This window comes from Halichoerus grypus, chromosome 7, assembly GCF_964656455.1.
Source record: "Halichoerus grypus chromosome 7, mHalGry1.hap1.1, whole genome shotgun sequence".
In the NCBI taxonomy this organism is placed as follows: domain Eukaryota; kingdom Metazoa; phylum Chordata; class Mammalia; order Carnivora; family Phocidae; genus Halichoerus; species Halichoerus grypus.
This window is the reverse complement of record NC_135718.1, coordinates 128998403-129018835: the sequence shown is the minus strand read 5'-3', so window position 1 is coordinate 129018835 and position 20433 is coordinate 128998403. Positions and strand designations below refer to the sequence as shown.

The 20433-nt window shown below is 52.6% G+C and overlaps 2 protein-coding genes across 11 annotated transcripts in view; one reads left to right on the top strand and one right to left on the bottom strand.

Annotated features, from left to right (window-relative positions):
* The window catches only part of PPFIA4 (PPFI scaffold protein A4), a 72749-nt gene that overhangs the window by 6198 nt on the left and 46118 nt on the right, over window positions 1-20433 (bottom strand). For 5 of the 10 annotated variants that reach the window (XM_036079572.2, XM_036079577.2, XM_036079578.2 and 2 more), the window contains 3 exons: window positions 19994-20168; window positions 19740-19847; window positions 17153-19507 (listed from right to left, as the gene is read on the bottom strand). In XM_036079572.2, coding sequence (XP_035935465.1) covers window positions 19789-19847; window positions 19994-20168 — 234 coding nt within the window. In that variant the 3' untranslated portion in view covers window positions 17153-19507; window positions 19740-19788. Of the gene's footprint in view, window positions 1-17152; window positions 19508-19739; window positions 19848-19993; window positions 20169-20433 lie in introns of those variants that run through there. The other 5 variants (XM_036079576.2, XM_036079579.2, XM_078078277.1 and 2 more) reach the window with 2 other exon arrangements.
* MYOG (myogenin) lies at window positions 9911-12156 on the top strand. Its single transcript, XM_036079597.2, has 3 exons — window positions 9911-10381; window positions 11150-11231; window positions 11831-12156. Exons 1-3 carry the CDS (start codon window positions 9911-9913, stop codon window positions 11950-11952), a joined length of 675 nt encoding a protein of 224 aa, XP_035935490.2. The 3' UTR covers window positions 11953-12156.

Genomic DNA, 20433 nt, shown 5'->3' with positions numbered 1-20433 from the left:
AGTAGAGGCACAGAGAGGTCAAGTCACTTATATAAGGTCACAAAGCTCAAAAGTGACAATGCCAGGATTACAAGCCAGGCAGTCTGGCTCAAGGTCTCCTAAGTAAAAGACCAAGAAAAAGCAAGCCACTGAGCAGTGCTGGACAGTCTGGGGATACTCTGATCACCGTGGATTCCAGGCGACTGGCGACAGTGGGTCTGGTCTGAGAAGGCTGTCCGAGGAGCATAGTGTCTCAGGTCTTGCTTGGAACTGAGTGCCCGGGGATAAAGTTCCAGAAAGGCCTGAAGCAGAGAGCAGGCCCACTGAGATCAGGATGGGGGAGCCAGGATGGGGGCGCCAGGAAGGGGGCACCAGGAGGGGGGCAGTAGAAGTAGGACCCCTGGAAGAGGAAGACCAGGAGCACTTGGAAAGAGTTTGGGTGGAGCACCTGCAAAAGGCCAGTGAGGTTGCCATGGAGAGAGCTGGCTGGGGGCAGGGGAGCCGAATTTGGGTGGGCAAGAGCACAAGGGAACATGCAATGTGAAACTTTCCACACGGAAGGTTCTTGAGCACCAAGCCTGGGGGTGAGACCGGGGATGGGGAGCTGAGAGGAGGCAAGCAACCTGTGAACAGCACAGCCACGCACCCCCACCCCAGGCCCAACAGGGCTCTCCCAGCACAGTGCTATTTGGGGTGTCCATCTCAAATGCTCTAACGAGTTGACTGTTGAAAACATAACTGATTGTGAGCTGGGCTTTGGCATGAGACGGATCTGAGTTTCTGGTCCTGGCTTTATAATTTACCAGCTGCCCACCCTCTCTGGGCTCCGGATCCTCATCTGCAAAATGGTGATAATAGTAATTATTTTGTGGGGATTATTGTGAGGATTAAGTGAGACACAGTTTACCTAGCACTTAGCACAGGGCATGACAGAAAGGGATCAGTAAGTAATGATCCATGGGTTATTTAAAAGTTTAACTTCCAAATATCTGGGGGGATTTTCTAGAAATTTCTGTTACTGGCTTCCAATTTAATTGAATTGCGGTCAGAGCACATGCTCTTTACTATGGTATTTTTAAATCTACTGAGACTTTCAGTGGCCCAGCATATGATCTACCTTGGTCAGTGTTCCATGTGCCACTTGTTACAAACATCAGTTAGCAAATCAATGGAATGAGTGAAGTCTTCTATTTCCATATTAATTTTACCTACTTGTTCTGTGAATTACTGAAAAAGGATCTTTGAAATCTCTAACGAGGGTGCTTGGGTGGTTCAGTCAGTTAACCATCCAACTCTTGATTTCGGCTCAGGTCTTGATCTCAGGGCTGTAAGTTTGAGCCCCATGTTGGGCTCCACGCTGGGCATGGGGCGTACTTAAAAAATAAAAATTTTTCAAAAATGAAATTTCTAACTAAAATTTTGGATTTATCTAGTTTTCCTTTGTAGTTTTATCGTTTTTTGCTTCATCTATTTTGAAGGTCTATTATTAGGTGCACAGACATTCAAAAATTAATATGTCTTATTGATGAACTGACCCCTTTATCATGTACTGTCTCTCTTTATCCCTGGTAATATTTCTTGTTCTGAAATCTACTTTTTCTGGATACAAATACAGCCACTCCACCCTTCTTTTTCTTTTTTTTAAGATTTTTTATTTTAAGTAATCTTTACACCTTAACATGGGGCTCAAACTCACAACCCCGAGATCAAGAGTCACACGATCCACCGACTGAGACAACCAGGCACCCCAATACTTCTTGATTAGTGTTTGCATGGTATGTGTTTTTCCATCATTTTACTCTCAACCTATCTGTCTTTACATGTTAAGTTAATTTCTTGTAGACAGCCTGTAGTTGGATATTGCTTTTTATCCAGTTGTACTATTTACATTTAATGCAGTTATAGATATAGTTGGGGGTAAATCTACCATCTTGCAAATTGTTTTCAATTTGTCCCATCTGCTGTCTGTTCCTCTTTGTCTCTTTTCCTGTCTTCTTGTAGATTAACAGAATATTTTTTTAATATTCCCATTTAACTCTAGTATTGGCTTATTAGCTGTAGGTCTACATTTTATTTTTTAGAAGTTCCTCTAGTGTTAACAATATGCATCTTTAACTTCTCACACTCTACCCTCAAATAATACTATACTTCTTCACATATAATGTAGAAACCTTATAACAGTATAATTCTATTTCCCACCTCCCATTCTCTGTGCTATTGATCTCATACATTCTATTCTTATATTATATACCCTACAGCACAAGGTTACTATTTTCGCCTTAAATAGGCAACTATCTTTTAAAGAAATTTTTAAATTTCTTGGGGGTGGAGTTTAATTCTTTTCATATGACCCACATGCTCAGCACTTCTGATGCTCCTCACTCCTTTCTGCAGATTCAAGTTTCCATCTTGTATCATTTTCCTTCTGCCTAAAGAACTCCCTTTAACATTTATTATAGTAACTATCTCCTGGTGATAAATTCTGCCAGCTATTCTCTGTCTGAAAAAGTCTTTACTTCACTTTCATTCTTGAAAGATATTTTTATTGGATATGGAAGGCTTTTCTTTTCATTTAGCACTTTAAAGATGCTGTTCTATTGTCTTCTGGCCTTCATAGTATCTGATGATAAATCAATATTGATTCTCCTATATATAGTGGGCCTCTTTTTCCTGACTGCTTTTAAAATTTTCTCTTTACCACCAGTTTTTGGAAATTTGATTATGACGTGCCATGGTGCGGTTTTCTTTGTGTTTATCCTTTTGGGGATAAATGATTTAGATTTATGAGTTTATAGTTTTCATCAAATTTGGAAAATTTAGAGCCATTATTTCTTCCAACATTTTTCTGCCCCTTTCTGGTACTTCAATTACCTGTATGTTAGTCTCCTTGATATTGTCCCATGGGTCAGTGAAACTTTTTTTATATATTATTTTTCTCTGTGTTTCATTTTGGATATTTCTATTGCTTTGTATTCAGATTCAGTGAACTTTTTTCTGCAACATCTAATCTGCTATTAATATATAATGTACTGAATGTTTGTGTTCTCCCCAATATTCATATGTTGAAGCCCTTGCCCCCAGTGTGATGGTATTTGGAGACAGGGCTTTGTAGAGGTAATTAGGTCATCAAGGTGAGAGCCTTGTCTGATGGGATTAGCAACCCTTCCAAGAAGAAACACCAGAGAGCTTGATCTCTCTCTATATATACACACGTGCACTGAAGAAAGGCCATGTGAGTACACAGCAAGAAGGCAGCCTTTTGTAAACCAGGAAGAGAGCTCTCACCAGAACCCAACCATGTTGGCACCCTGATCTCAAACTTCCAGCCTCTAGAACTGTGAGAAATAAATTTCTGCTTTCCATTCTGTCTATGGTATTTTGTTAGGCAACAAAAGCAGACTAATCTATAATCCTATCCAGTGAAACTGTAATTCCTTTTTGTATCTTCTAATTCTCTCTTCATTATGTTCATGTTTTTCTTTAAATCCTTAAACATACTGAGCATATTTATAATAGCTCTTTTAATGGCCCTACCTGCTAATTCTATCCTCCCTATCATTTCTGTAAAAAAAAGAAAAAAGATCGATTTACTTATTTGAGAGAGAGAGAGCACACATATGCACACAGGGGGAGGGGCAGAGGGAGAGAATCTTCAAGCAGACTCCCCGCTGAGCGAGGAGCCCAACGCGAGGGCTCCATCCCACGACTCTGAGATCATGACCTGAGCCAAAATCAAGAGTCAGACACTCCACTGACTGAGCCACCCAGGTGCCCCTCTATCTTCCCTATCATTTCTGAATCCATTTCAATTGACTGATTTTTCTCTGTGGGTCACATTGAAATAAAATCTTTAGAGAAGACAAGAGTAAAGGGATTAATAGCACAGGGAGAGTTCCCAAGTTCCTACAGTTAACAGGTGGCAAAACTACCTGCTGTTGCCAGGGAAGACATTATTCATCACCCACATCTTAAAGATAGAAAAATAAAGCCCAGAGCGACTTGGGCTTCAAACCACACAGATTGGGGCTTGGCAGAAGAGATCTTATCCCCCACACCCAGCCACCTGACTTTCTATCGCAGAAGGCTCCCTTTGTATCAGTCTAGAGCCTGGGCCACTCCTGTAGAAACGGAGAAAAAGCTGGATGTCTGAGTTCCACAGAGGGGAATGCAGGGAGGGTCTGCCAGCACATTCTGGGAAGGGGTGGCTGTTGGGAGAGGTATTGGGGAGGAGAAGACAGAGCCAGGAGAAAAGCAAAGGCATCTCCACCCAGGCAGCAGCTGCTCCCAAATATGTCACAACTTGTCAAAGAGGCAGAAATAGAAGCTGTCCATGGAGTGGAAGGGGGTGGGGCAGCTTCTGAACCCACAGGGAGGGCAGAAGGCTTCTGAATCCACAGAGAAGGCAGAAGCGGGGGGGGGGGGGTGGTTACTAGAAAGGAAGGGGGCTAGGTGGGGGGCTAAGTCTGAGGGCAAGTATGACAAATATATGCCAGCCAGTTCTAGGGAGACTGAAATGAGTCCAGAGAACCATCTGGTTGCTTTTCAGTGAGACTGAGTATGGGAGCAGAAGTGGAGATGGGAAAAGGACAAAAAATCCAAGGAAACCTACCCTCTCTGATCCTACAAGTCCATTCTCTAGGGCCAGGCCCAGTTCAAACAACTCTCCAAACAGTCCTACTCTGACCCTATGAGCACTTCCTCCAGACCCACATGCTGAGTCAGAAAAAGAATGTTAACCTCTCAAAGGATCATTTGGATCATTCAGATCAGCATCTTGATTTACAAATGGGGAAACTGGGAACCAGAGAGGAGAAATGACAGCATTGTGCCCTGACCCTTATGCAGGGTTTCTTCTTCCACTTGCCCTTAACTTCCTCACAGTCTTTGTCTTAATCCAGAGCTGAAGGCCCAGCTCACATAGGAACATGGAATACTCATAAGAAATCCTCACCCATTTTTCCAAAGGCCCTCAGGTTCACACGGTCACACACTCTGCTGAAACCTGGTCTGGTTATTTTTAAACCTAGCTCTGTGCTTTGTGTCCAACAATCACCACCCCCATGACCCCCACTCCCTGGGACCCATTCCCTTCCGCCTCCAGGCCCATACCTTCCCCCACCCCAAGGCCAGAGATTCTTGATGAATGAGCCTGGCTCTGAGCTCCAGATTCCAGGCAGGGACGGATTTCCCAGTGGTTATCTGATGCTCAGTCCTCAATGGAAACAATGTGTGGCCTCCGGAGGCCTAGGGCCCCCCTGCTCCTCACCTCTCAGTTGGGGCTCCCATCTGCCTCTAGACCTCTCCTCCTGTCTCAAACCCCCAGGCTTCCCTCGGTCTCCCCAGCCCAGTGTCTCACCCCCTTTTCCTGTCTTCAACTCTCCACGTCTCCTGGACTCTCCATTCGAAGCCTAGAACACCTCCAGTTCCCTCACTGTCTCCCACCTGGAAGGCATGTACTCACGTGAAGCATGTTTCTCACCTGTCAGCCTCAGGGAGGGAAAGGAGACAGCTGGATTCAGCCTCCAGGCCTCAAATCAGGCAGTCCAAGAGCCAAAACCCTTCACACTTCTGATACTGGTGCTCTGTGCACCCTTGGGCAAGTCACATCCCGCCTCTGGGCCTCAGTTTCCCAGTGTGTAGAAGAAAGAAGGTGGACTAGCTAATCCTTAGGCTACCTCCTAGCTCTGACATTCTATGATTCTGTGATGGGTTCTCACCCTGCTGTGAGGTTACTGCTCCCCAAATAATCAAGCTGTTTGGTGTGCCACATTCATGCATCTAGGTCCTAGAAATGTACACACATTCCTGCCACCAACCCCCACCTAATTCTCATCCATAACACCCAGAGACGCAGACTAAGAAAACAAAAAGTGGGGCCTGTTTGGAGAAGCCAGAAGCCCCCACCCTTTCCAGACTCTTCTCCTTTTTGCTTCTCTATTGCCAGGCACTTGAGACTCCAGAATGGGAAACTCGCTTTGATGTTGGCCAAGCAACATGGCAGCCCAGGTGAGCCCACCTGTCAGGTCAGCAGGGACCGGAAGTCAGAGAGTAGGGCTGGGTGTGTAGCAGAGGGGGAAGGAAGGACCCGAGAGGCAGGTGAAGGGGATTTCTGGGCATTCTGAAACCCAACTACTACCATGCAAATGAGATCAGCACAGCATGCAAATAGACAGAATTGAGTTGAGACAGACAGGGTGGGGGCACAAACAGCTTGGCCCTGGAGCCCCAGCCAGGGATAAGGGCTTCCTCTGGAAGGAGCAGGACGGCTGGAGGAGGCTACAGTTGGGGCAGGGGGCCCTGTGTGCCCAAGCCAGCAGGGGTGGGGATTAAGGCCCGACGCCCTGCTGTCAGGTTAGAGCTGATGGATCACCACTGGTGGCCGAGCACAAAGGCTGTTCTGTGCTTGGCACCAATGTGTTCCCATCCATCAGAGGGCAGCCTGCATGGGGTGGACGAGTGTGCAGGGGAGGAAGGCCAAGCCCCTAGATGCGGCTGCTCCACAGCTCAGCTATGAAAGAGGAACAAGGTGGGTAGAGGACCAATTCCCCCATCAGGGTTCTGAGGTCAGAGATGCCTGGGCCACTCTATCTTCTCAGTCCTAGGAGGGTCTGTGCCCCACAGCTAGGCCCTGACATGGTCCTCAGGCCACTTACATGGACAGACATACACAAACACATCTACAGACAGGGCTTCATTGAAACCCAGACACAGAAGATCACCCTAACCTTCCAACTCTGCCCTCACCCTTGGTTAGAGACGAACATCACACACACAAGGTTAAACTCACACCTCCACCAGAGAGTAGGTACTGAGCCTATTTCCTGCTCTCACCCAGGTCCGGCCCCAGCCCCGGGGACTGACGCAGAGTGGGCCCCTAGGAAAATGGGTTCAGCCGAAGAAGGGGCGTAGTTAGTAAATTCTTTCTCTGGATTATAGCATGGCACTTTTTACCAGCTAACACTGCCTACCTTCGTTAGATAACTTCGTGTACTCCTCTTCCTTACTCAACTGTGACTATGCTGCAGGCAGAAAGACCACCTCTTATTCACATCGGTGACCCCAACACCCAGCACAAGGTGTGAAACACATGTTTCTTGATTGAAAGAGTGAGTGAATAAATAGATACACACCTGGGGTAGGGCCAGGTTCTCCCTCCCCCACTCCTGCTCTTCTGGTCCCCTGGAGGCGGTGACAGCCAGGGCAATAGCCTGGGATACAGGCCAGGAGTGGAGAGGACAAAGCAAGGAAAGGGACCGATATTTATCGGGTGTTTCCATGTGCCAGGTGCTCTTTCATTACTACAAAGACCATGGTCCTCTCGCACACAGGCGCACGCACGCCCTCTGCCAGCTGAAACACACTCGCTCTCCTGGCGGAATCCATCCTCCCGCCTCTGAGTGGGTTGCTCGAACCTTCAGCACCTCACTCCTGGATCACTGCTATGGTTTTCTATGGCCTCAGCTTTCGAGTCCACCCATGTCCAGCTGGGCCTCCTCCCATCTTTACAGACTTGTCGAATCGCCTACTTACCGGAAGCCCGAGAGCTGTGCAAACCCTCTGCCCAGAGCCACCTTCCCCTCCTCTCTTCTCATCTAAATCCCACCTGTTCTCCAGGAGCCAGCCCAGCACTCTCCTCCTCCTCAAGCCTTCCCCGGAGACCAGACTTTGGTGATTTTGACTTTCTATAAACTCCCAAAATGCTGGGTTGATGAGCCCACTCATTTGCAATCGATCACGGCCCCCATGTTTCCTGCTGAATTAAAATAGCTCTCTCTTACATTACAGTTTAACATTCACATTTCGGCGTCCATGCTCGCCAACTAGATAGTAAGATCCTGGAAATCAGAACAAGCCCAGCTTTCCTGCTTCCATTTTTAGAGGATGTGAACACCTGTTTAGGGGCAAGACAGATTGTATCCCAAAAGGACCAAACGATGCAATTTTTCGGTTTCCATAGTAACTTCCACATCACTTCTTTCCTCAGGGCTCATAGGACTAGGGTGTAAACCGAGGCAAGGTTTTTCTTTTCTCTTTGCTTGGCGGGATGTGTGTTAGAAATAGCACTTCTTCTTCAGCCCAGCTGGTCAAAGCAGGGTCAAAGCAGAGTTGAGAAACCAGAGCCCCCCCTGCTGCCACATTGGGAAGGCCAAGAACCCAATGAAGACCTCACTGCTTCCCTCAACATGCTTGGGTTTTTTTTATTGCCCAGCTGCGACCCCTCCTCATCTCTGGTCCCTACCCCAAACAGACACCAGCACTTTCCCGGCTCCTCACCATAAACCATGAGCGGCAAGAAAGCTGGCTCCTTCAAGCTCCATATGGGTCTCACCACCCCTGAGAAGTCCTCTCTGAGTCCCCAGCACCATTCCTCCTCCTCTTATTGCCACCGGTTGGAACTTACAACATCAATCTCAAATGTCAAGTGGAGGAGGGATTAGACTTAATCCACAGGACCCTAGAGAAAAAACGGGACCAAAGGATTTTTGGGGAGCACATCACAGTCCAAAATCCAGAAGGCCTCCCTGTGGCCAGAGCTGCACATCAGTGGAACGGGCTGCCCTGTGAGGTCAGCAGCAGCTGGGCAGTGGCCACCCGTGAAGGGGATTCAGGCATCATGGGTTGGGGGGAACTAGGTGACCACTGGGGTCTACTAATGGTCAGGTCCTTGAGGGCAGAGACCCTGCCTGGGGCATCCCTGTAACTCTTCAGCCCTAGGGCTGAGCTTGTTCACTGCTGGTCTCTCAGGCCAGCCCACAGTCTTGGGAGCATTGGTCCTCTCAGACCCCAAACCCTCTGCTGAGAGGTGACCATGGACTGAGAAGCCTGAAGATGTAGTAGTCCTTCCTCCCACCGACATTTGAGACCTACATGCTACGTGTAAAACTGATTGCTTAGACGAGAAGATGCAGAACCACCACACCAGGTGGTCAAGGAGAGGCGAGATTCAAAGTGAGTCTGGAGGGCTCTGCTTTCTCTCCCTCCCACCCCACCCACAGTAAGCAGCCAGGAAGAGCTGGGTGCCCAGATGGGACAGTAAACAGAGTTGAAGAGGCAACACAGAAGGATGGATAAATGATCCAGAGGGAGAGAGGAAGGAGACAGAGGATTTAATAGATCCTGACCTTGCTCCTGCGGGGAAGGTGGCGAGGGGTAGCCTGTAAGTCCTCATTCTTGCTCTGCCCCTGACCAGCTGTGTCAAAGGGAAAACTTCTGACCCCTGCCAAAAGGACCAAAAAATTCTTCTTGCCTCAATTTCCCCCGTTACAGGAGACCTATGAGACCTAAGATGTCCAGGCTGCTTTGGAAACCCAGAAGTCCATGTTCCTTCTCACCCTGGACATTGAGCCCCCAAACACGCCCCGAATTTGAAGTGGTCTCATGCTTCTGATGGATGGATGCTGGTTAAGTGCTGTCAGGAGGCAGGGGGATGGACACATTGACTTCTTCAGTCCCCTTCCAGCCTGAACCCTGCCCTTCCTTTTTCCCTCCCCTCGGCTCCCCCCCCCCACTTCTTTGGGACTAGCAAGGGGAAAGCAGGCAGGCCGCCTGGCTAGGAGTAATTGAAAGGAGCAGATGAGAGGAGAATGTGTGTCCTCCCCCACCTCCCCTGCCCCACGGGGGCTGCTGAGAAATGAAAACTAATCAAATTACACCGACGGCCTCCCTCCCCGTGCACAGGAGCCAGCCCAGGCTGGGGCAGGCAGGCTGGGGGGGGGGGGGCTGGGGGGAGAGGGAAGGGAATCACATCTAATCCACTGTAAACGTCTTGATGTGCAGCAACAGCTTAGGGGGGGCTCAGGTTTCTGCGGCATTGGCTATATTTATCTCTGGTTCCATGCCAGCAGGGAGGGTTTAAATGGCACCCAGCAGTTGGCGTGAGGGGCTGCAGGAGCTTGGGGGCCAGTGGCAGGAACAAGGCTTTTCCGACCCCATGGAGCTCTATGAGACATCCCCCTACTTCTACCAGGAACCCCACTTCTATGACGGGGAGAACTACCTGCCCGTCCACCTCCAGGCCTTCGAGCCGCCAGGCTACGAGCGGACTGAGCTCAGCCTGAGCCCCGAGGCCCGAGGGCCCCTCGAGGACAAGGGGCTGGGGACCCCCGAGCACTGCCTGGGCCAGTGCCTGCCGTGGGCGTGCAAGGTGTGTAAGAGGAAGTCGGTGTCAGTGGACCGGCGGCGTGCGGCCACACTGAGGGAGAAGCGCAGGCTCAAGAAGGTGAATGAGGCCTTCGAGGCCCTGAAGAGGAGCACCCTGCTCAACCCCAACCAGCGGCTGCCCAAGGTGGAGATCCTGCGCAGCGCCATCCAGTACATCGAGCGCCTGCAGGCCCTGCTCAGCTCCCTCAACCAGGAAGAGCGGGACCTCCGCTACCGAGGCGGGGGCGGGCCCCAGCCAGGGGTAAGTGGCTGTCCCACCCAGGTGCCCCAGGGGGAGGGGCACAGGAGGCACCTGGACGGCCTGGGGACCCCTGTGTGGGGCTCGGTCAGAGAGTTGGAGTAGGTGGCAGGTGGGATCTTACAGGGGCCACAGGACCCCCTCCTTTGTCAGAGCTGGGCTGTCCAGTTGACCTCCGGTGTCCCTTTGTCCTTTCAGGCCAAGCTAAAGGCAGTGGGGAGAAGCAGATGTGGAGGGGGGTGGCAGAGGACCGAAGGAGGGATCCAAAAGCAAGTCCAGAGTCAGCCTGGGTGGGAGTGAGAATTAATCCCAGCGCCTGGGGATGGGGCCTGAAAGTGGCCAAGTGCCGCTTTGTAGCCCCCACCCCACACCATCCTGTGTATGTGGCTGAGCAGAGAGAACACCTACCCAGTGTCTCTCCCAGAGCCCCAGCCAGCCTGCACTTGCTTCCTTCACCCTTATCCTCCACCCTTATCCTAGGGTCAGGAAAACCAGGGACCCCTTTATCCTGGGTGTCCTACCAGGACAGAATCACCACCCAGGATGGAGGACAGGAAAGGCCTGGAAGCAGGGGCTCCTGTGGCCAGGCGGGGGCATGAAAGTTGCTGATTGTGAAGATCCTGAGGCTGGGGGTGCCCTGGGCTGGAGGGCTGCAGCTTACATGCCACCCTCCAACCCCACAATGGGAGCTTTTGCTCATTGGAACTGGACAGAGAGACACCACCAAAAATGGCCTGTGCTCTGACCTTGGGCCTTCACCCTGTCTTGCAGGTGCCCAGTGAATGCAGCTCCCACAGCGCCTCCTGCAGTCCAGAGTGGGGCAGCACACTGGAGTTTGGCCCCAACACAGGGGGTAAGTGAGACCCTCACCCTCAGAACTTTGGCTCAACCCCATCAGCCTGTCTCTAGGCCCAGTTGTCTCCTTTTACCTTACTTCTGCTCCAGCCCTCTTCCTTTGGTCTCTCCAGGGAACTGCTGAACCCAGGGCCCCAAATGGTGGGCCGCAAGGCCCTATGCCTCCTCGAGACCTTGACCAGCTAAGGATCAGTCTAGGCCTCCTACAGCTCCCCAGCCCGTGCCTGGGGCCTGACCTTCTCCATGGAGAGGAGAATGTCTCTGCCCCAGGGGTCCCTGGGAATTGCTGAGTCAGTGCAGCACGACTGGGCCAGCAAAGGGCAGTTCCAGTCTCCAGGATATGCCATCCTGGCTCCACCTCGGAGTAGCTGCTTTCAAATTCTAACCCAACTAGGGGAGTTCGGAGAGGAGGCACACGCGTTCAGTGCACACACGCATGGCACTGGGAAAGGCATGGGCTGGGGAGTAGGATTCTTGAGTTTTGTTCACCTATCTGTCTGGGAAAACCTGTGCCAGCCCCAAAGAGCTCACTCCCTGTCCTGGGTCTTGAGACCCCCTTCGTCACCCAGGTAACATCCTCCCCCCTTCTCCTTACAGATCACCTGCTCACAGCTGACCCTACGGATGCTCACAACCTGCACTCTCTCACCTCCATTGTGGACAGCATCACAGTGGAAGATGTCTCTGTGGCCTTTCCAGATGAAACCATACCTAACTGAGACCGTCTGCCAGGCCGGGTGTCCGTGGGACCCCCACACTGGCCACAGATGCCACCACCTCGGCAGCACGGGCTTCCTAAGCCAGGCTGTCCTGATGCCAGAAAGCCAGCCCTGGGGCTGCCAAATGCCAGACTAGCCCCTTCCTCCTCCATATAAGGTTAACTCGCCACCCAGAGAGGGAATGGATGCTCTCATTTAGCTGACTCCTTACAGCAAGGAGCATCCTGTTTCCAGGGAGATAAAGCAGGGGACCAGAGTGCCCCTCGCGTGGGCCCCGTCAGGGGGGCAAACTCAGGAGCTTCCCTTTGTTCATAATGCAGCCAATTCCACCCCCTCAAGAGAAACAGTCTGAGAGCTGAAGACAGTGTCCTGAGCAGGACGGGCTGTGTACATCTCCTGTTCTTGTCTCTTCCCGATGCCAGCGGCTGGGCTGGGCCTGCCCTGAATCGAGGGAGAAGAAAGGGAGAGGAACAATCCTCTGTTCCCAAGTCCCTGGGGGGCCAAGCTTTTGCAGTGAATCCTGGGAACCTTCCAGTGGTTTTATGTTTTGTGTTGTTTGTAAAGCCGCCATCTGACCAAGGTCTCCTGTGCACAAGTTGCCAGGGATAGGCAGGGAGGGGGGCAGGGGCTCTCGGGGTAGTTTCTTTTCTTAACTAAGCATTGTGTGGTTTTGACATTGTTTTGTAATTTTTTTTTTTTTTTTGCTAACTTATTTGGATTTCTTTTTTAAAAAATGAATAAAGACTGGGTGCTAGAAGAGCGTCTGTGATGATGTGGAGGGAGGGGGTGGCCGCCGCTCCTGCCCCTCCCCCTCGGTGGTGCAGACAACCCCCTCAGGTGCCTCCTAAGGACTGGACCTGGTAGGGTTCCAAAAGCAGCTCCAAAAGATAGCTGAGCAGCTATCTTGCTGGTGGTCACCAGGTGCTGGGAACCCTGCTCTTTTTACCACCATGAAGGAAGCTGGGTGTGGTCCACCGGCTGGGTGAAGACCAGATCCACAAACACCTCGAGATCCAGAGGAAAGCCTGGCCAGCATTCTGTGGCACGCTTCCTTACTCATGGGCACTGCAACAGTCTATGTGCTCCGTCTTAAATCCCAAGAGGTCCAGTCCCTTCCAACTAATGAACATGCTCTCTGGCCAGCACTCATCCCACCACCAGCAGGCGGGGTTGTAGAGTGGGAATTTGTGGGTTTCCCCTCCCTAATCCCTGCCTCTCCTCTGGTGTGACATTACCAGGGGCCCTGCAGGAAAGTGGGAGGTGAATAAATCAGCGTGATTGAGGTCAGACACTGTCCATTCCCTGCAGGCCAACCAGCATGTCCCCCTCGCCACACCCTTCCATCTCTCCAGGCTGAAGGGGATCCTGGCCCCCTGCCCACAGTTCAGAGGATGAAGGCAGTTCTGCTGGGGGCAGAGGGAGGGCCTCACAAAGAACAATCAAAGGAAGAGAAGCTGGGGTTCTCTTCATGGGATGCTGTATCTTCCAACTACTGGCTGAAGGGAGAAGGTGGGTGGAAAATTGAGAAGATTCTGGACATAAATTACATAAGGACTAGCTGGGGAGATAGCAGGAGCTAGAATTTGAATGGACCATGAACATCTACTAAAAATTTTATTAACTCCAACTGCTTTAGGCTGAATTTGTCTGATTTCTTACAAATTATAAGTTTCAGAATCATTACAGAAGTCTGGGGATTCGGAGCGTGATACATTCTAGCCCCCACCCAATTCTTCCGGGCCCCTGTTTGGGACTTCGCCCAGTTTAACCTTCCAGGCTCTGGGACCCATTCTGCACTTGCTCTGGGCTTAGCGGGACCATCTCTCCCATATCTGCCCTCCAGACTTGCTCCTGAAGAGGGCTGTCAACTCCCCACTCCCAGAAACTCTGCCTAAGGAAGAGAAGGAGGAAGCCCCAGAGTAGGCTCACAGACCAAGGTAAGGGTGCAGAAGGGAGCAGCCCCCCCGCCCCGGGGCCTATTTGTCTCCAACAACCAGTCAGGGTTAGGCCTATTGGGAGTCACAGACTGGCTTCATCTGCCCTATCTGTGGGGTTTTCTTCTTGAGTCTGTGTCCCTGTGTTTACAGTCTCACCTTCTTGGAAGGGCCGGAGAGGAATACCTATGTCATTTGCATGACTCTTAGCTCCCCCTGACTCACTGCCCTTGGAGATGAGGAGATCCCCACAAGCCTGGGTGCAACACCTTGGCTCTCAAGTCTACATTCACTCCCTTACTATCCACTAAAAACACTAAACTACACATTCAAAGGGGGGGGGTCTGCTCCCCTCAAGTTCATTTCCTCTGTCCCTGGTGCCTCCCAAGCTCCTAGGTGGATACAATCCCACCACCTTCAGTTGCCCTGCTTCTCACTGGGGAGCTAGGGGCAGTAAAGGACAAGCGTACTCGTCTCTACTACACAGCTGATAGGCTCTGGAGTGGCTGACATATTTTCTAAGTTTATTCTTCTTCACTCATCACGTCAATTGGAAACTGAGGTTCATATTCCTAACCTGGTTAGAATGAACAGTCCTCAGTAATGGCCATCAGGGTCAACTGTTCCTGATCATTGTCAGGGGTGGCCATTGTCTACCTATTTTTTCTTTGGTCTTTAAGTCCTTAAGCTTCCCACCAGAGCGACAAGCTGCTGGGATCTCAAAGGTGTGAACAGCAAACTTTGCCAAATGGAAGCCCAACCTCACCCATTATTTGCACAGAATAAACGACTGTCATCAAAGCACTGAGCCTTTCCTAAAATAAATGCTTAGCCTTCACAATTAAATTACAGATAAGACTCCAATTAATGAATAATGAGTGGTAGTTCTTTAGGGAAATTAGCTTAAATCCGGTCGCCAGTGGAAGTACCTGCAATAAATCAAACCGGGTTAATCAAATGTTACCTAATAATGGACTTTACGTCCTCTAGAACGTAAAGATAAGAATTACTGGGAATTGGCATCCCAGTTGTCAGTGTGTAAATAGGAACTTCTTAGAGTGTTTAGCTAATTAGCGTGAACTGCAGACTGCTTCCAGTACTATTTGTTGCTTCAAGTACCATTGGTTGCTTAGGTATCCAACTTCTCAAGGTCATCTATCTGGTCAGCTGGAAAACGATTTCAGTGATGCCGGTATAGTAGCTGGTAGGAACACCTGGAGAAGGAGGTGGAGGGGGGACAATGGAAGGTGAGAGGAGAGGAGCCCCCTCAAATCAGGCGTCTGTTGCATGGATAGAACCCTATCACCAACATGTCACATCCCTTGGACTTGTCTGACTTCCTGGCTTCTGGGCTCCAGGCTGGAGCTGAGGTGCCCGGTGGTGCACCAAAGCTCAAGAAGGACTGAAGGTTCCAGGTTTGGCTGGGGTCTTGGCTAAGGACCCATAGGCCAGGCCTGGGTGGGAACCCCAAATCTCCACCCCATGGCAATTCTGGCTTTGCCTCTCCTCCCAGCCACAGGCAACCACCAGACACAGACTCTGCCTCTCACTCTGCCTGGAACATTCCTAAGGGAGGCAAAGGAAAGTGCTCTAGAAAAGAAATCTAGAATCTTCTTTCTTTTCTACAAACGCTAACAGAAACATGATGTTGGGGTCTCATCTCAAGTTCAGCATGTCTATAACTAAACTCACATTTCCACGTACGCTCGCTCCTTCCACATTCCCCATCCCAGTGGATGGCAACACTGGGAAACAGTTTTCAATCCAAAAAAAAAGTTTTTCTGGATTCTTTCAGATCTCATCCTGTAGCTAGCTGGTCACCACGGCTGGTCAATTCTACCTCCGTGGAGTGGGTGGGAAGGGACCCCCAGAGGCTTGCAGGCACTAGGCCAGCACCTTCCCTCCTCTGTGTGCCCTTCCTGGGTCACAGGTTGCCTTGTCTTGCTCCCATCCTGTCACCTGTGCCCATGGACCCTGCCACCCTGTGCCATCAGTGTTTGGGACAGTGGTAGCCCTGGAAAGGATTTGGTGTATTATGCTGCTCTCAAGGAATCCACAATTTAGGTGAGCAGAAGAAACGTAGTCCACAGAAGCCAAGTGCCACATGAGTGTGGGTTTGGGAAAGGGAGCTGGGGCAGGGGGGCCAAGGGGCAGAGGCTTGAGCTCACTTAAAACAGAAGCAAATAAAAGAGAGAGAGAGAGAAGCAAGTAACATTTGGTAGGCAGTCCTGGCGTTGGGTCAGAAGTTCTAACATACATATTGTAGTAAAAGGACAAGCACTGCAGTCAGAAGACTTAGCTTGGGAACCTACATCTGTCTCTCACCAGCTGTGTGGTCTGAGCCTTACAATTTCCTGTTCTGCAAAACAGCCAAGATAACACATCTCAGGGCTGTGAGGATTAAATGAGCTAATACATTGAGCATGCTTAAACGGTATCTGGCACATAATAGTTCCCAATAAATTTTACCTTAATAATAATCCTCCTAAAAACCCTCTGAGATAAGGTTGATTCATTTATTCACTCGAGTGTGTCCATCTAGGGACCCGAAGATCAATAAGACAGACCCAAGGGCCTTCCTCACAGCCCCCTGTGGGAACGGACGAGGAGAAAGGCTGCCTAGCATGGTGGGGTGCAGAGTGCCAGGGAGCAAAGGGTCGTTGCTTATCTAATTCGGCTGGGGAGGGCCTGGTCATGCCTCCCAGGTGATGCTCCAAGTGGGTCTGGAAGGTTCGTTGCTGCAAAGGGAAGGCGAGAGGCACTCGTGTTGCCTTCTGGTGATGGGGCTGAGGGACCGACGTTTCTGAGTTTGGTGGACTCAGACTGGTGAGTGAGGGGGCGCCAGAGCCAAGTCACAGGCAGCCCGTCACGCTACATGGAGGGGGTGGGCCTCTGATTGACAGGCAGAGGGGGCTGCTGCAGCGTGAGCCGAGGGGTGATCTGAGCAGGGGCCGTGGAGGGGCAGTGGCCCTGGGAGCCTTGTGAAAGGCCAGGAGGAGGGCGGAGCTGGACCAGGTGAGTAGAGAGGAAGAAGAGGAAGAAATCAAGCCCAGCATCAGGGCTCCTCACTCCTTTTCCTAATTCCCTTGGCACAAGCAACCTAAACATCAGCCTTTCTAGCAATCCCATAGTTAGGTAAGTAAACAGAAGGTTCCGGACTTTATGTCTTTAAAACTCGGATGTTTACTTCCCAGAGGACTGTGGAGGAAGCTGGACAGGTCAGCTGAGCTCTAAGTTTAAAAAAAAAAAAAGACCAGAGCCATGTGTAGGTTGTCTTAAAACCAGGCTGTTTATTGATACGTACACACCCACACTCACACTCATCCACACCCGCACACCCATTCCTGATGCACTGAGCCGGTACAGTACTGAGAAGGGAACCGACAAGATACAGGAGGCTGGTGAGGGGGGTTCGGGGCACTGGCGACTCTCCAAAACTACACTGACTGTGAGGCAAGGGAGACACCAGGATAACAGCCTTCCATCACTGTATCACGAATTCTCTTGTCCGTCACCTCCCTGCAATACTCCCCAGGATGCCCTGAATAGACCCAGGTACATGGCCAACCATGACGGGGTGAAGTTGTGGAGGAAAAGCTGGGGCTGAATCTCCCACTTGGCCAGTCCATCAAAAGTGCCCGGATGCAGACAGAGGGCCTGGTGGTCCCCAACTCCACCAATCTTAGGAAACTGGGGTTTCTCCATAATCCTAATATCCATTACCCAGGGATAGGGGCCTTTTCTCTCCATCCAACTCATTTGCTGCTCAAGAACGCCTCCAGCTCCGTTCGCAGCAGCCTGCTGGGCAGCGAGGGCCAGGAACAATGAGGGAGAATCAGAGCAGCTGACTGCCGTGCCCACACCTGGGGAGCCCCCTCGGCCCCACCACGGGTGGACCTCTTCTCTACTGAAAAACAGCAGAAGGCTCCAAGCCCTGGCACCTCCAAGCCCTGGCATCGCTCCATCACTCCTTCTGGCCAGGGTGCTCTGACCCACTATCCCACCTGCTAGCCGAGCCCCTGCCCAGAACCCAAGTCGATCAGGTTGCAAACCAGCTGCTCAGCCACCGGTAGGAAGGCTCGGCCCCGGCGCTTCTCCAGGAAACCTGCTCCAGATACTCTTCCTCTCCTCTCACTGGGGTCCATCACCTCACCCTGAACTTGGGTCCCAACACTTCCAGGCATTTTGGCAGGATGAGGAAGTGGCTAAGGAGGAGGGGTTTCTTGGGAATGACATTCCGACAAAACCGGGACCTCTATCCCTAAGCCCCGGTTGCCACCAAGCAGCTGAGGAAAGCAATTAAAATGATGGAGGCTGGGGGGGGGGGGGTCTCCGGAATTTCTGGAGGAGGCAGTCCCTGCACACCAAAAGAGCCCTGAACAAGGAGTGGGAGATTTAAGGGCAAGCAGGAGAGTGATGGCCTTCACCAACATTGGATTTCCTGGACCTGGGATAAGACTCACGGAAGGGGAAGCTTTATTTTCTTCCCAAGAGATCAGGGGAAGAGAGCCTCACACTACCTTTTCCCAAATCTGATTTGGAGGTCAATGTATCTTCAATCCACCCATCGTGTATATTCTTAGGGGCTGGATTACTAAAGAGGTAGGGCAGAGGAGGACAGCAGGGAAGGAATACTGGGAGCAGAGTGGTCAGTGCCTGGGTAGTTCTCTTCTGCCCCAGAGCCAAGACCCCACACAAGCCCCCAGCCCTGCCCCAACAGCAGCTCTCCCGTACACCTTATGGCTGGGGCAGGACAGGACGCATTCCCCCTGCCTTTGGAGCTTCACACTAACACAGGCCATTGGCTCTCCGTCTAGCTGGCCGGCCTGCACCTCTCCCTGGGCGGGAGGGTTGAGAGTTTCCCCATCCTTAACCTTGGCTCAAAGCTCAGGGGGCCATTTTTCTCAGATTTTTCCCCAAATCACGTTTGGGATTCATCTTAAGCAAGGGCCTGGAATCACCACCTTAGCCTTCCTCCTCCCCCAGCCTCACCATCCTGAGAGAGAACGGGGCCTTCTGCAGCGCCTCCCAGCCCCCAAAGAGGTCCTGGACACAGGAGCTGCCCTTGTGGAGATGAGGTGGGAAAGGGGTGACGCTGGGAGTGCCGAAACCAGATGTCAGACAGCTGGGATGTGCACAGGGACCGGAAGGCCCAAGAGCCTGAGCAAGGCAGAGTCTGAAGTGCCATTTTCTTGGAAGGGCCATCCCCAGCCCTTGGCACATGTCCCGGTCTCTGGTGCAGGTCGCAGTCCAGACCAGGCCAGGTCCCGAAGAAGGAGGGTGAAGTCACACCCGGCCCTGGGCTACTGCTGTCCTGTCCCTTCTGCAGAATCCCAAGCACGGACAACTTGGACACCCAGCCACAGCCACAAGAGACTTACAAAGGACACACGGTGGGACTCAGGGTAGTGGGATGCCGAGGGGGTGGACGAGTATATTCTGAGATCCAGGGCAACTGGAAAGTCACCGACGAGACTAGGAGCCGTGAGAGGACGGGGAACGAGCAGGAGGGGCCAGGGCCAGCTGAGCCTGTGAAACCCAGCCGGAGGACGCTGGCCCTGGGGGCCGTGGCTAGTCCCGAAAGGCGGAGAGCATGTGTCCGTAGAGATAGTGGGAGCGAGCTGAGAGAGAGAGAGAGGGAGAGAGAGAGGCATTGCGCCGTGAGCGGGGAGTCGTCCCGGGGGGCCAGGGGGTGCAGAGGCGTGAGCGCAAGCTTGCAAGCGCCAGGCGCCCCGGCAGCGGCGGAAGCAGAGGGGGGCAGGCCGGGCGGGAGGCAGCGCGCGCGAGCAGCGGCGGGGGGGGGGGGCGTGCGGCGGGGGGGCGGGGCGTGCGGCCCGGGCCCCGCCCACTTACCCCGCACCACGGGCACACCCCCGCGAGGGCCGGGGCGGGAGGGGGGGGGTCAGCAGGAGTAGGTCCGAACCGTGGAGGGCTCCAGTCTCGGCGCCCCCGCCGTCCCGGCTGGGAGGAGTCGGCGGCCGCGGGAGAACACAGGGCGGCGGTTAGTGCGCGCGCTCCGGGGGCCCGCCCCGCCGGCCCGCCCGCCGGCCCGGCGGCAGCGTTAGTGCAGCGGCGCCCGCAGGCCCCTCCGGCGGCCCGTCACTCACCCTCCGGCGTGATCTTCTTGGGCGGCGCGGGCGGGGGCTGCAGCGGCCCCAGGCTGGCCACGCGGAAGGCGGCCGGGAGCGTCTCCGCCGAGGCGCCGAGCAGGCCGCCGTGCGGCTCCCGCGGCCGGAAGCGCTTCCTCCAGGACGGCGCGCGCCGGAACACCTTGTCCTCGCCCTGCACGCGACACGCGGAGGCCCTCACTCCCTGCCCGCGCGAAGGGCCCTGGCGGCCGCTTCCAGGGGTGCCACTCCCGGCCCGCCCGAGGGCGGGGGGCTGGGGGGGAGGGTCACCTCCCCTTTCGGGCTGAAGGAGACGACTCCCAGGGGCCCCTGCAGGCTCCGAGACTCCCCGCCTCCAGGTGGGGTGGCGTCCCCGCTGGTCCGACCTGTCACCATCCTGCAGCATCCTGGAACTGTTGCCCTGCCCAGCCCCGTCATCT

Coding starts and splice junctions, on each gene's coding strand:
- MYOG (XM_036079597.2), top strand. CDS start 9,911: ATGGAGCTCTATGAGACATCCCCCTACTTCTACCAGGAACCCCACTTC. Junction 10,382..11,149: donor GGGGCGGGCCCCAGCCAGGG/GTAAGTGGCTGT, acceptor CCTGTCTTGCAG/GTGCCCAGTGAATGCAGCTC. Junction 11,232..11,830: donor GTTTGGCCCCAACACAGGGG/GTAAGTGAGACC, acceptor TTCTCCTTACAG/ATCACCTGCTCACAGCTGAC.